This window comes from Tympanuchus pallidicinctus, unplaced genomic scaffold (genome assembly GCF_026119805.1).
Source record: "Tympanuchus pallidicinctus isolate F22 unplaced genomic scaffold, pur_lepc_1.0 scaffold3, whole genome shotgun sequence".
Classification (NCBI taxonomy): domain Eukaryota; kingdom Metazoa; phylum Chordata; class Aves; order Galliformes; family Phasianidae; genus Tympanuchus; species Tympanuchus pallidicinctus.
In genome coordinates, this window is record NW_026294747.1 from 23,505,543 (window position 1) to 23,521,390 (window position 15,848).

At 44.4% G+C, this 15,848-nt stretch overlaps 1 protein-coding gene across 2 annotated transcripts; it reads right to left on the reverse strand.

The window, feature by feature from the left end:
* Positions 1 to 1,200: 1,200 nt before the first annotated feature.
* PPP1R14D (protein phosphatase 1 regulatory inhibitor subunit 14D) lies at positions 1,201 to 10,861 on the reverse strand. 2 transcript variants are annotated; one of them, XM_052696902.1, is made up of 4 exons: positions 9,281 to 10,861; positions 6,110 to 6,205; positions 5,862 to 5,894; positions 1,201 to 4,139 (listed from the first exon to the last, which is right to left on the reverse strand). In XM_052696902.1, exons 1-4 carry the CDS (start codon positions 9,461 to 9,463, stop codon positions 4,107 to 4,109), a joined length of 345 nt encoding a protein of 114 aa, XP_052552862.1. In that variant the 5' UTR covers positions 9,464 to 10,861; the 3' UTR covers positions 1,201 to 4,106. The 2 variants fall into 2 exon arrangements, with proteins under 2 accessions (XP_052552862.1, XP_052552861.1); XM_052696901.1 differs by having other exon boundaries at positions 1,201 to 4,484.
* Between the last annotated feature and the right edge of the window lie 4,987 nt (positions 10,862 to 15,848).

The following is a 15,848-nucleotide window of genomic DNA, read 5'->3' on the forward strand; positions in this document are numbered from 1 at the left end:
TGCACTGTGTTCTGACCAGCAGTGTCTGCACATAAGTTGCATGTAGTCTATGGGAGCAGCATGTTAATCTGGAAGAGATGTGTGTTACTCTGAAAGTGAGAATTGAGTCTGTCTATTACTTGTTCCCCTGGTAGGATAAAAATGCTGGATGTGTGATGATTTCTTACCTGGCTATGAGAGAATCTCAGTTTACTGTGCTTGTATGCCACCCAGAGACAGTCCAGATGCATGCAACACGTGCCAGTGGCTATAACACCCAGAATCGTTTGAAATACATGATTAAACTTTTCTGAAATCAGCTCTAATATCCCATCAGGGTGAGCTCTTCCAGGAGTGTAGTGTGACTTTAGACAGCTGTCTAAGGTTGACAAATTCCAGGAGTGTCCAAACAGAAAAACCTTATGATTTGGTTTTGACAGAGAGCTGCCAATTGATCTTGCCTGTCTGGTTTGACACTGCCACTCCCAGCTGTCTGCTTTGCCCCTGTGCTGAAGGTCACTGCCTGTGTAGGTGAGCTGGCAAAACTGTTTGCATGCACTTCAGCCACCTCCAGTCAGCCAGCCAAAGCTCAGTAAATACCTTAAACTGCATCCAGAGGTGGATTTGTGCAAACTTGTTGGACTGGATCAGGAGTTTCAGTAGTAATCTGTATCAGACAACACAGTGTGGTAATATTTCTGGTTGACACAGTGAGAAATTGCTAGTATATCTGACAGTGCTGGCTAAACTCATAGTTAGGAAGGGATGGTGAAACCCAATCCACTGAAGCACAGTCTGTGAGAGGAAAGACTTCCTTCACAAGTGCCTTAACATTAGAACAGACAGGAGGGAAAACTACTGCATTGTTCTGATGCAAGAGCTCACAGTGAATCCTGTGTTACACAAGATCTAAGTAGATAGTTACTGACCTGAGGAGTTTGAAGTCTTCATTTTTAAGACTTTATTTTTCTGGCAGTTCTGGCTTCATGTCATTGTGGGAATGGTGCTTTCTTCGTTGTTATTTGACCAGGATAGTTGGTCTGACAGCAAGACAGCCCACTGAAAATTCTGTCTCAGGTTAAATCCTTTGTGTTTTGCATGTACAGAAGATGTAAACAGCCATCTTCTCTCTAAAACTGATCCACTCCTTTGGGTTTCAGCCTTCCCAAGGTTCTTTCCATACAGATAATAGGCAAATTAATTCTTGTTTTACAGGTGTGGTTGTTTTTTTTTCCTCCTTTTTATCTATGAGTTGATGATTTACTTGAAGCAGTTTAAATGTTTGATCCATCACAACACAAGTTTGAGCTCCTTGTGCAGTTAGGTAGCATGAGTCCAGTGAGACCTGCCCTGTGTTCATCAATAGTAAAGCAACAGCTAACAGCCTGAAGCAGCTTATTTAGTTTCCTGGATTGGCTTCTGTGGGTTCATCCCAAGGAATCCAGAAATGCAACCAGCCCAATACCTGAAATAGAACTTAGTCATAGAAGACTCTTCAGTCATTCACACATACTGACTTTTTCACTGCCCAGTCACTAACGGACATTTTTGTGGCTGCTGAGCTTTCTGCATGTAATTGGCCATTTTAGTGGCTGGCCAATCACTTTCTCCTTGTAAAGCCATCTCCACTGTAGCTCATGCCTCCATGCAAAAGGATCATGAGAGCAATCTCAATCAGCTGTCTGCAGAAGCACAATTAACAATCTCATTTGGAAAGAGTATTGTGTGACATTTAGCTGGCCAGTGCACACTTAGCTGTGTTGCACACATTGACCTTGGCTTTGAAAAGGTGCTGGTAAAGCAGTAAAGGTATTGGTAAGCTGTGAGTTCCTCACTGGGAGGATCAACCTCAGTGATAGCCATTCAAGAACTGAAGAGAGTTTGGGATCTACAAGAAGGAATCTGTTTGTTTCCTTCTTTGTTGTGTGCCATAAGGATATAAGATGATTTTCTTTTCCTCTCAATATGTTTTGTGCGTGAAATATCAAAAGTAGTTTTCTCCCCAGCAAGAATTCAAACTAATACTAACAAATGAATCTGAAATCAGATTGGTTCACAGAGAGGCCTCAGATAAACTGCATTAATTTGCTATTGCTGCAGTTCGTGCAGATGTGCTTTGCCTTAACTGCTGTAACAAATGATCCAAGTATAGCCTCCTGAATATGGTTAAGGGGTATGTAGCTCATAATAAATGGAAAATGATCTGAAGGTTATTTTATGCACCTTCATGAAATTTTAATTAGAAGAACACATGAAATTTCACATGTTCTGAGTTATCTTGGTATAATCAAGAGGCAGATGTCACCTTAAAGAAATGTTCTTACCATGCTATCTGCAAATCAAATATAGAAATCTTATGCTAGTAGTGTGATGGTACTGAGAAACAGCAGTTGACTGGAAACTGTCTGTAAACAAAATGTACTTCAGTCTGTCCTTAAATGCTCAGCTGAGAGCAGCCATAAGTAAATAAAATCAAGTTTGACTTCTTCCTTTCAAGAACTAATCCAAAAGTTGTTCTGCCTTACGTTGTTTTCTTTTGCGCCAGAGATGAGAAGTCAACTAGCAGTGGCCACATCATCTTGCTTTGTACTGTTGTATCTGTGCTCGCCTGAAGTGCACTCTTCTACTATAGTAACGTTTTGATATAGTGGAAAAACTGCATATCACAGGGGCTACAGCTTGCTCATTTTTCTGCTGTTGGAAGAGAACACACAAAGACAACTTCTCTCAAGCAGAGTTCCAAAAGCTTTTTTTTCCCCTTGGTTCTCCACCTTTAAAGTACAGCAAAAAAATTTTCTTTTCATCACTCCAAATTGAGTGGGTACAGAATTAACTCCCTGCGTGGAGAAAAATCTGTCTCTTGTGTTGGAGAAATGGCCCTATAGGTCTTCGTGCTGTCACAGCTCAGAAGAATAAAAGCTGCTTTATGGAATATGTAACTAATCTGGACATCTGTGAACTTACATTGCAGCAAATGACAGCTATAGTGAGGACACAGCTCAGGGGCCTGTCCACCAGGGTCTTCTGTCTGAACTTCTGTTTGAATCTAGTCTGTGATGTTAATGGTGCTCAGAGCTCTTTGGCATTAAGCTGCTCTCCATTCTTGAGAGCTGTGATTCATCAGTGTCAGCAGGTGTGAATCTACGAGCACTGCCAGACTTACAGCAGGTGCAAACCTGCACTGTATATTTTTGTTATTTTTCTTACAAATTGGAGACTTCGGGAGGGCAAGCATGTCCTGTTGGCCTCATATCAAGCCAAACATGAAGGCATTCACCCCTGAGTACATGGTGGTACATAGAAGTCCTTTCAGATGCAACTCACCAACTCATCTCTGGTGTTTGGGTGGCAGCATAGGGACATAATGTGAGAGACTGCTCTGCGTAAGTAGTCATCCTCCATTTGATGTCTTAGTTTCCTGCAACACGTGTCAAGTTACCCACTTGCTGAGAGCCTGGATGTAGTTTCCTCTGTATTTTTCCAGCCACACATTAGTTATAGCCTGAAGAGTTTGTGCAGCAAGGCTGTGTCCTACTTTATTTCTAATTTGTGAGACCTATCTGTCTGTGAAGGACTTGCTGCTTAGGAGCAGGTATGTTTTCAGTTCAGTTTTCTGTAGTGTATAAAAAGAGAGCGATTTTGAGGCAGCACATGGCTGATTTTCTGTTTTAATATACAAAATAAGTATTTTACATTGTCTTTTTAAATGGTGAGAAAAATCATTCCCAGGCCTCGCTCCTGTAGAAGATGCTTCTAGATCATCAAGTTCTAAATTCTGCAAAGAGGAAAAACATCTCTCTTCCACTAGCCTTAGCAGCTATTTTGTCAGCTTCCCCTTAAGTACTGACCAGATGCACTTGGATGTTTTCCTTTGGTCCTACTGTATATTTTCTGTCGAACCTTCATGGCTAACAGAGGCTTAATAAGATCTATAAAGTATGAGCAATGCTGTAGAGACAGGTATGGCAGTAACAGGCAAAAGATCGCAGTTGGGTCTCAGCCAGACTTGAAACAGGGTGCAGCTTCACAGAAACCAACTTTCCATGTTGATGAAGGCTTGATAACCAGTTCCTTGTTTTCCTTGCAGTGGATGGAAAGAAGGAAGTTTTTATGTGCTTCTGAGAACTCTATTCGTTGCTCCCAAGCCAGCTTGGAAATTCCTAGAAGAAACGAAAGGAAGGACATCTTGTCCCATTCTCCAGGTTAAAATGCCCTTTGAGAATCAGGAAAACACACAGCTTAGCCTCCTGCTGTGCATGTAGATCTGGAAGGAGTGGAGACTTGAAGCCACTGGTACAAATTTCACGAACTCAGTGAAGTTCCTTAATAACAGTAAATCCTAAATGTATTCTGAAGTGATCTTGCTGATCTGTTTTTTTTGTGGAAAAGATGCATTTTTCCTTGTGACCAAAGCTAGATGTCCCTTATGGGTGAGGTAACCTCTTCTGAGGATTGGTGATTCTCCGGAGACCTTTCAATCGACTGAGCAATTCCGTAATGAAGTCCTACAGTAAGAATTGTAGGAAGAAGGATGTTAATTCCGTTTCTCACTGGCCCAAAGAATACTGTGCCTTTTACATTATTCACATGTTTCTCTTCAGGAGCAGAAACCAGGATTTTGACATACGTTAAGCAAATGTATCTTCTAGCTTAGGAAATGAGACCTTCTGATGGCTGAACGGGATTTAAAAGCCCTTCTTCTTTCCTTCCCTGGCTCCCTCTGGAACAGCCATGTTTGCTTTTTTTTCTGCAGCAGCTAGCCTGCCTTCTTCCCAATGCCTGCTTGTTCCACCTTGAGATGACCTCAAGATGCTGTTGTCTCAGGTTCCCCTGCTTCCTGTTGCCACCATAACCTCCTGCCCACTTCTGCTGCCCTCCCAATGTAGGGCAAAGCATGCTTCCTTGCTGAACCTGTAAAGCTTCACGTTGGGGACTGCAAATCTCAGTGGATCAATGCCAGTTCTACACGGAAGTGGCTGGCAGAGAAGGGGGTGGAGCAGGACGCACATAAGATTAATGATAACCTGGAGTAGGGGTTGAGGACTGGCAGGCCAGGTAGTTGAGCAGTTAATGGACATAAACCCCACTGCTGACACAGCCAAGCACTACGGACCAAACTGGGTCATCTGGTTATTCCAAACAGAAATCTAAGCAACTATTTTGACTGCTTGATGTTCAGGTTATGCCTTCCACTCCAGCAATTAAAAGACTGTAAACAATATTAAATTATTTTATTTAACGTTCTACTAAAAATAAACACTCTCGGTTCACAGAAACCAGGAGTTTCTCACACTGCAAATTCTTTTTTATTGTCTGGCTCTTGATTTGTTTATTTGTAATTATTAGTGCTATAATGGATCATTGGTTGGACTAGATGATCTTAGAGTCTCTTCCAACCTTAATGATTCTGTGACTCTCTGTGATTAGTGCAAACTTTGCCTTCTCCGGGGCAAGTAACAGCACTGTAAAGACAGCACTGTAAAGGCATCTGCCTCACTTGCTGTTTGTCATTGTACAGCTAAATTGAAAGGCTGGATAAGGCATTTAGATTGATGAAAAACATCCGAGCATAATGTTCACATGCAGTGCATGTGACTGAATCAGGGACGGGGGACTCTGCTGCACACTGCAGAGTGTGGGGAAGTCAATTGCTGTCTGATGTGTGTGCCACGCAGCAGAACACTGGGCTCTGCTTGTTTGAATACCGTGACAGTGATGCTTCCTTAACTCCCCAACTCAAAATCGAGACATGTAAAGTTCAGGGGGGGAAAAAAGTGTGTGTAAAACTGACCTAAGAAGTCACTGCCCAACAATAGTCTGTATAAACAAACATGCACTCAGAGCACAGCATAATGTATGTGTGTCAGTGGTGCTTGACTCACCTCTGTTGGACTGGAGCACTCATGGAGGATTTCCTGAAAGCCAGAGAGACATCATTTTAATATTTCATAAGTTGACCCTTCCTTCCAGCTGTAAAAAGGATATAGAATCTTACTATTCTTGACTGGCTTCAAGACACAGGGAAGCAGCATACATTATAGTATGTACATTTTCTGCAACCCAAACACATTGCTGTATTGTATCACACCAGCAGTTCCTATATTGAAGTTACCAAGTTCCTCTGTCTGACCTGTAGTTTCAATTTCTGTTCTTCATTGGGGACTTCCAGGAGATCTTCAAGGTCAATTACTGGTCCAGGAACTTCTGCATCCGTTTTCTCTCTTAGCTAAAAAGAAGAAAATAAAAACCAGCATAGTTCATAACCCTCAAACTTTCAAGAACTCTAGAGACCATCTTTGAAGAAGTGAGCATCTGAAAAGGAACTAATTACAAGAGAACCATGCTGCAAAGCTGACGTCAAGACACAAATCATCTCAAAGTAAGGAGGTTCTTACCAAGAGGTGTCTTACCTGTGTGGTGTCTGCTACAGCCACACATCTTGATTCATCATCTGCTCCCACCTCAACACTTGATCCCTGCTCAGGGATCACGGTCTGTGATGGGAACACCTTTTCAAGAATATCCAATGTCAATTGCTAACTACAATGCAGTGTAATCCAGCTTGGGACAACCTAACTCTGAAAAGAGTGCGTGCAAATTGTTCATCAAACAGAAGCCCGTCAGGTTTAATCTTAAAGAGGTACTACAAATACAGGGAGATTTTAAGCTTTATGGCTGCATACATTCACATAGCTGGTATTTATACTATGGATTTTTGAAGAAATGAAGAAGCAAACAGCTATGCTTTTGAAAGGTGTAACTTACTATTTGTCAGCTTTCTCTATTAGGAATGGGAGGATAGAACATAGTTTTAATGTAAGAGAGACCCACAAGTTTTGGAGGTAGGAGTTACAGTTTCAGTACAAGTGAATGTTATTTGGGAACACTTGTAAACTTGGCCATAGGCACATTTTAGCTCCACATTCCCCCACAAGACTGTAATGCAGGCTGCATTTTGCAATGTAGTTGCAAAATGAACCTTTAACAACATGACACTAGTGATACTTTATCACAGTACTCAGTAGAGTAAGTGCAGCACCTAATAGACAGGCATGTAAAACATTAAACAATAAACACAGTACTTATGGGGAAAAAAAAGAAACTGTTTCCCATCAGTCTTTGACACCATGCCAGAGAGGAAGCAGAAAAACAGTAGGAGCTCAGCTTTGTTACACACCTGACTTGATAACTAAGAATAAAACAGTTACACACACTGTACTGTGACCTATACAGCATTTCTTCATAAAAATAATAGTTTTCACATGACTATTTAGATAACAGGTGTTGATCTGGTCTGAGACTGTGGTTCTGCTTACAAGTGCTGGGAAAGGTCTTGAAAACCCAAATTGTCTCCCAGATCTTAGTTTTGTTGTGAAAAGCTTCATGGCAGTAAACAGCATAGCAATCAGATTATTTGTATCAGGAGATGATGTTGGATTTAATCTTGCTGGCAATTGACCCTCAGTGCCATTTACTCCAGCTGTCATGTGGGTTTCTGGAAGACATGGAGAAACACTGCACTGCCGAGGGCAGGAGGAGCAAAGGGGGAAATGATGGGGAGCTGATGTAATGGAAGTCAATGGATCCAAAGAAGCCCAAGCTACCACAGCTAACTAAACCATCTTGCTGCAGTGCATGGAGCAGGGCAGGAGTACCTGCTGGACTTCTGGGTGCTTACAAGTCATTTATTGTTTATTTGAAAAGGTAATATGTAAACTTCTATTGTATGCTATTAACAATCTCTGATTAGGATCAGCATTGCATTATGTAGTTCCTGTCAGGAATGTCTTAGTTTGACCTGGTACACCAGGAAGTTGCTAAAACTGTGGTGTGGGAGTGGTGCTAGCAAAGGCAATCTATTTGCAATCAATTCCCATGTGGGCATGGCTGCATTTCCCACTTGTGCCTACTGGAAAAAAAAAATATCTCCTCTGTGGAGCTACTCTGGTAACAACAAACAACTCCCAGTTAGTCAACTCACAGAAAAACAGAAGTAATAAAGTAGCCTGAGTTGTTCTTCTGACATCTCTACAGATGTATATCTGTAGACTTAGACAAGTGAAAGTAATACACAGAGTCACATCTTGCATTATGTTACTGGTGATACCAAGAAATGCCTCACATCTATCTTAAAAAAGCCCTCTCTGAACTAATACTTTAAAACTACAGTCATTACCCAAAGGTCCTGTTGCTCAAAGCAGCAGCCACTCTCTTTGCTCATCTCTTCAGAACTACCATGTCCCTTTTGTTTGGTCCTTCAAGTTGTGAGCATCAGTAGGACTCTAAATTCTCCCTTTTTGTTGGTTTCATAAATGCAGACAAAATCAATGTATACATATTTTAAGATGGAAATGAGATTGTCTCCTATCTTCTCCTTCAGACATTACTTATCAGGAACATTTGTTTCTACTCAGAGCACAGTGGTATTTTGTGGTGGCTAGAACCACTTCCCCTTCTGGAACTTGGATAGATGAAATCTGCAGGTTCCCTCATAGCAGCCTTGAGGTGCTTGCATTTAACTTTACAATGGTGTTAAATGGAGAGATTCCAGTGAAACCAAATAAAATAAAAGCAGAGTTAGCATCATATTGAGTGACAGGATGAAACAGAGGAAATGGCTCTAGTCCTTTTAAAGCTACATAAACCTCCATGGTGAAAGCAGACATTTCTGACGCAAGAAGGCCGGAGGGAGCATGTTGCTAGACAGGTGCAGCCCAAGATGGCTACATACCTAAATTTCCAAGGAATGCAAGGTCTAACCTGCCTCCAAAGGGGCTCAGCACATACACTGGTCTGTCAAAATGTATATCCATCTCAGGCCAGCTCCCACTCTGAGAAGTGCTTCCAGAAACATCACTTATCCTACACCATTGAGGCACTGGACCTCGTTGCTCCCAAGTCTCCTGGTTATGCTCCCAACTCTTAGGTGCATAAGAATGATGTAGGACCGACAGCTGCTGGTGGTAACGAAAATGCAGGCCAGGAAGGCTGCTCTGGGGAGTTGTGTAATTTGAGCACGTGTTTTGTTTTTCTTCCCCTGCTGCCAGTAGCATGTCTAGCATCAGCAGCTGCAGATACTGTTTTATCCTCAGTGCCTCAGGATAAAGTCACAAAGTTATGGCCAAAGGATTGAAGGATGCACTGAGTACCTCAAACCCAGCTAGTTCAGGTACTGCTAGCAGCAAAACTGATAGCAAGGATCTATTTCCAGTAAGTTAAGCAAGCACACCTCTATCCCTGCATACAGCCTCTCATTTCATTCCCTCAATGAGCGAGGAGCTGGTTTGCCCCAGCTACTCACCGGGTACTGATACAGCTCCTGCAGCTGGGCATTGATCCACTCCTCCAGGTCTAGCCAACGCTGTAGGTCTTTGCGGTTGTACTTTATGGTTAGCTTGCCCAGTTTTCTGTGTGACGATTCTTCCCCAGGTTTCTCTGGAGTCTGGAAAGTCACCCGGGGCAATGTGCTGGAGTTGTTGGCCATCCTCACCACTTCCTCCTCTTTGTTCCTGGCTGCTCCCCTCCGTCTTGTAAGCAGTGTCTCCCCGCAGCTCCTGGCTCACAGCACAAGCCACTTGTGGATGTCGAAGGCAGGCAGCGTTGGCAATGCCAGGGAGCAGTGGCAGGTGCTGTAGGCAGGGTTACAAGAGCAGGCTCTTGGGTTTCACAGGATGCTGCTGATGAGCAGGAAGAGAAGGGAGATGGCTTGGTGTAATATCATCCGCTGTTAAAAAGTGAAGCAGGGAACCAATGAACAAAGGTTGTTAATATTTAACGTACGTCAGCTCCAAGAAGCAGCAGGAGGTGGGGAAGAGAAGGTTTTGAATTACTTTTCCTACAGATGCAACTGAAGTCTGTGTGCAAATCCAATGGGCTGATCCACTCTTTTACAAGGATGGGAGTGCTAGGTCAGTGGTGTTACCAGCCAAACTCAGAATCAGCACTCCCCATTTAACCTCTTCTGCAGTCTGTACATTTCTTCTAGCTTTCTGTAAAACTTCTGTCTAGAAAACCTGATGATCTGAATTTGAGGTCGTCTGAGCAAGGCATTTCAGCAATAAAACAAATTATCTGTGTTCTTATTAAAAAAAAGCTATACGTAGTGTGACAAAGTACTGCAGGTTAACGGATAAAGCATTATCTCCTTCTTGTAAAAAGGTAATTATAGATGGTAAATAGGTCCATCTGCTGAAGCACTGTAAACTGCTAGAGTGTTTATTACCATTGTTTGGTTTATAATCTCTTTCTTAATAGAAGAGGGGTTAAAGATCTGCAACATTATTGCCCTGTCTTATGTTAGGGGACATGGGCAGTGCAGTACAGAGGGGCAGAAATCAGACTGGACTTGTCTATGCACTGCCAGTTTCCCCCAGATGCTGTGTCACACCCTGTAACCACCCATCCCCAGAGCCCTCCTGTGACCTGCTGCAGGCGCTGCCCGGTCAAACGGCTGAACCTGAACTGAGACCTTCTGCTGTAAAGCACATCAGCAGTTCCAGTCCCATGGGCTGTGTGGGAAAAGAAGATATGCCAGTGCTGGCATCCTCTGGAAGTCATACCAGGTCCCCTTGTCACAACCAGGTAATTGTGCCCAGAGGGACAGTGGCAACTGGCCAACAGCAAGTCCTACATGGGCCAATAAGAAAATGGAGCACTCCAGCCCTTCTTTTTCCCTAAGTTTGAACAAAACCCAAAGATTTTCTTACAGAAAATTTTGCAAAATTCTGATTCTGAAGCATGCTTCAGCAGCATTACAGAGAAGGATAAAGTACACCTAAAAATGGTATCCTTGTTCCCTGCTTTGCAGACAGCCTAAAGCTTGTATTCAGGAGAGAGCTGACAGGTAATTAATTTACTAAGCTTTCCTCATTTTTCCTCACTACTTGACCAAAATCACCCAGAAAAAATCCATAACAAGAGAGGCTGGGATCATACTCCCCGAGGAGAGATTTTTAACATTCCAAAACCCCTCAAACATCTTCTGACATGTTTACAACTACTGACTTTCCAGAGGTTAATAGGCTGGCTGACCACATAGTAAATCTGAACCAAAGGATGCCAGGCATCAGTTGTCTACATACAGAAATGCTCTATCCTGGTGTTCAAAGACTGACATTTTCCCCTTATTCCTACTGCCCCAAATGCTGACAGATTTTTCTGAGGAAATGGCACTAAGATCAAGGAAAGTGGTCAACCCAAAATCTACTGCAGTTGAAGGTTCCAGCAGAAAGTTGTCCCCCTTCCCCCAATTCTGTGCAACAACCCTATTACTCTCCCACAACTCTAAATGGACTGAGCCAAATTTATGAAGCATGAGATGGATGTGGACAAGAGGGGAACACCCGGCCCTAATGCCTGCTGTGCAGTCAGCTGGGGCCACTGTTACTTGTAACCTCGCTCAAGTGCAAACTAAGGCTGAGATAAGGCATGTGAGAAGGCCACAGGCAATCTCACCCTGTTGCTTGCACTTTATCAACAAAGCAATAAGCATGGTGCCCTGGTGCCGCCTGGGTCAGCTACAGGGGAATGCCAGAGGCCTTTCAGGATAGCTGCAAGCCAAAGCAAGCAGCCTTGCAGGATGTTTGTTATGCCACTATGGATTATACGTGCTTACTCATGAACTCTTCGTTACGAGAAGCTGGAAATACAGAAATAAATGCTTACTGATTAAGTAGGGCTGCTCCAGCAATAAGGTAATTGAATCAACCATTAAATAAGAGGAAGAAGCTCAAAGACGATGTGTGAAAACACCCTGTGAAGGCGTGGTGCCAGTTCCAGTGCACAGCACCAGGTGTCCCATACAAAGCAGGCCAGAGCAGGTCCTCCATGGGTGCACAGCCACTTCTTGCACGCCTGCCCTAAGAAGGAATTTTTGCCTCCAAAAGGAGCAGAATGGGATTCAATTCTACAGAGGAAGGGCCTGTGTCAGGGAGAGCTGAGTGCTTGTACTGCTGTGCCAAACAGCCGCGACACCAGGGCACGAGAGCTCCGGTTACATTCCTCTTGCAGCTGATGACCTCCATCCACAGCTGAGACTGAAGATGGTGCTTCTCCTTCTCTGCAAGCTGATGGCTGTTATGCACCATCAATAATTCAGCAGGGCCCCGGCTCCTCTTTCTGGAGGAGCAGACTGGCCTCTTTTCCCTCTTTCCCTCGAGTCCCAGCCCAGAGATGACATTTTTCCTTCCGATCATCCAGGAGCCACTCTTCACCTCCTTTGAAAATAATCACTTTCCCTGTGGTTACAAACATGGTAGTTAACACAAATTAAGGCAGCAGAGGTGACTGTACCATCATGAGGTTGACACCACAAGGTAAGGACATGCTGCACCCTCTTGCAGGCATGGGCAGGCATAGGAATTACCCCCACCCCTCAATGCTTAGGTGAAGCTGACAGTTTGATTCCAAATGGATCATATTGGGATCTCTGAAAAATCTATCCGCGTTGTTTTGTTGCTCTACTTCTCATATTGCTCTGCTGTTCCCCTATAGAAGGAGACCCACAGCGCTGAAAGTGTGATTGGTGTTTTCATGCAAGCTCTTGAATAGTAGAGTTGGAGGCAAGAGAAGCAGTGGCTGAAAGATGAAGGGAATTCTTGCTTCCCAACCTGCTTACAGCATTTCAGGCTGTCCGTATAGTTCTCGCACCAAGAAGTGTGTCCTGACACAAGCTCCTCGAAGGGGGGCTAGGGACCTGCGGGAAATCTCCATCCCCGGACCTGAGGAATAGCGATCTCCAGAGGCACTGGCAGATGGCCTGTCTGCGGCTATCCAGGGGCTGTGGCTGCTGAAAGAGGGAAAGGAGGAGGAGAAGCCCTAGAGAACCGCACAGCCCAACAAGAACAGCTGAGGATGCCTTTGCGGACTTAAATGGAAGATGTTAAACTTCTACTTCCTGCCCAGGGGAGGCAATTTGCTTCACAAAAGGAGCCATTTCCATACCTATCTCCCTGTAAAAGCCTAGCACAGACATGGCAAGAATGCAGATGCTTTCTGGCGTAGCTAGTTTCAGTACAATTTCGCCTTCTTTTCCGAGCGCTCCTGCCCTTAACACCTTACCGTGACTAGCAACAGTAAAAGAAGAGCCAGAGTGCCGCACAGGACGCAGACAGGAACTTCCCCAAAAAAACAGCACACTCTCTTTGTGGTGCCCTTCCCACAGCTGCCCTTGAAGCGGTGGGAAAGGCTCTGCTGGGGACTCAGCAGCCTGTCATCCTTTCCCTGGTTGCATTCCGCAGGACGGGTTGTTAGTCACGGTCTGTGAGATCCCTCCCTGTCTCCTTCCCTTGACACATCTTTGTGCCGTCACTTGTATCCGGGTCTCGCCCGCAAACCACACCAGGAGGTTTAACCTGAGGCAAATACGACAAAACAAGCAAGCAAGCAAACCTGTCTCCCTAGCACTAGGTACACACGGAGCGGTTCCCAGATAAAGCCAAGCAGAGTGGAGCCATCTGCAGCAGCCTGCGTGCTGTCGGGAAGCCGCTGCAAGCCGCGGTGCCACTTGGCTGGGCGAAGTCTAGCAAGTCCTCCTTGTTTGTGTGCCTACCTGGATCTATGCCTCACAGCAGCCAGGTGCCCAGAGCTGCTGGGGTCCCCGCAGTGGTGACATCAAGGCTGGTGACGCAGGCTCCTGTGTGATTTGCTGCAAGCTGTGCATGTCGAAGAGCTGCAATGATCCTGGTCAAATATTAAGCCACTGTGTAGTTTAACCCCCCAGCTGAATAGTTATTATTGCAGGGCTAAGAGCAGGCGCTTCTTGCCCCATGAAAGACAAACAGTAACCATGACTCACTGTTTCACGACCCCTTTTAAAACACTCCCAAGCCATAAAATCACACAGCCTGCTTTCTCTTCACGCTAATATGAGTAACACACGGCTCAGCTGGAGTCACGGGGAATAATTCATTTGGCAGAAGATGAGGCCTGAGATAGGAGCCTTGGGCTGGGAGCAGGTCTTGAGTTGGAAGGAGTGATGCTGCAATGGAGAGAGGTTTCCAGCAAAAGTCCTTGGTCCTGGAGCTGACCTCACTTAGAACAGTCATTACTGAAGCTCTCCAGAAATTAAAAGAAAAAAGAAAAAAGAAAGAAGAAAACCAACCGAAAAAAACCCCACAACAGGTACATTCAGTAATGCTGCTGGCACTGAAGTGGAATGCATCACTCCTACAGTGAAGGACCAAGCCTGTGATGCTTAAAAGTCTAATGAACAAGCCATGTTCATCTGCCAAACAGAAGTGGTTCACGTTTTAATAATATAAAGAATATTGAAAGTAAAGTCACATTTTTAGGAAATTGTCACAAGAATTTTAGCTGGAGGCTGCTCAGCTGAAAATAACAGAGAGAACAAATCCATAAAAGCCATACTGTTCATAAGGTGTCTCTTCCTGTGTTTCCTAATCTAGGTGTTCCCACTCCAGCAGGGAGATTGGACTAGATGATTGTTTGAGATCCTTTCCAATCCCTGGCATTCTGTGATTCTGTGATTCAGTCAGCAATGCCCATATGGTCCTAAGATGTATTTAGCAATGGGTTTCCAGCAGAGAGAGAGATCCCTGGTGATCCATTCTTTAGCCTATGGTATGTTTTATTAAGCAACAAACTTAATAACTATACAATAACAACAAGGCCCTGCTTCTGGAAAATGCACAGGAAAAAAAAAAAGCAACTAAGATAACCGAGGTGAAATGCCATAAAAGAAGTGATTAAAAGCTTGTGGCAGGTTTGCACTAGCATAATGAAGGCTGTGTTAGGATATGATTTTACTGAGGAAAATAGGAAATAAGCTTTTGAAATTAAAGGACAGCAATGCAAAAACAATAATAATAATAATAATAATAATAATGTAAAGTCACATTGAAAACCTTTAGGGTGAGCACCGAAAAGCCTGCAATGGGAGACTGGTACAGCCTTCTAATGGGAGCAAAGGAGATTAAACCCCATTCCCCTTCAGGCTAGATCAGTTTAGGCTGAATCACTTTATGAAGGGGCTTACTCATTCCATACACACTGAAAAAAAGGAGGGGGGGCTGAGTGCCTCAGGCGGTGAAGAACAAAAGGAGACAATCCTGGCATTGTTTGTTTCCCCAGCACCACAGGGGCTGCAGGCAGAAGCAGGCAGCAGGAATTGAAGACTCTGGATGTGAGCAAGTTCCCCAGAACTCAAAGCCAGATCCTGCTCAAGGCACAGCCATGGCTCACCATCTCTGTTCCAATGTTTGCCATCAATACCACCTTGCATTTGCTGCTGCCATTGAAGTGATGCAATATTTCATTAAGAATAATGTCCTGGCAAATTGCAAGCACTCCCTGCACTCCTAAGCTCTGTGACACAGAGATAAGAAGAGTTTACCCAGGGGCTTTGGGTCTGTTTGCAGAGGAAGGGGGTGGCACCAATGTAGCTGAGGAACAAGGGAATTTGATCTCCACTCTACAGAAGCAGGAAGGTAGGGAATGCAATCCAGTTAGAGCAAGCAGCCTTTGCGTTCCTGTCTGTGACTGAACTATACAAGAGGAGTACTATGCCCCCAAAGATTGAAACAAATGATTTTGAGCAGGAAACCTCTGGCAGTGGGTGCAGGCTGTGAGACAGAGCTGGGGATTGACTCATTTGGGTCAGCGAAACTTGGGCTCTGTGCCACCCCTCAGTGATGCTGGGCTGTGAGAGCTACCACCAGAGGACATGGGCTTTCAGCACAGCAGGTCTGGGCTTTTGGCTGGCTGAAGCATGGCAAGGTGCTGGGTGCCCTTGCCCCTGTGCGAGTGTGAGGTTTTCAAACACACAGGGTTGCACTGGGTGCTCCCTGTGAGCCTTCACTCCCTTGCCAGCTGAGCTGGAGATGGTATCAGCCCGCTCTCCTCCCCTTCCT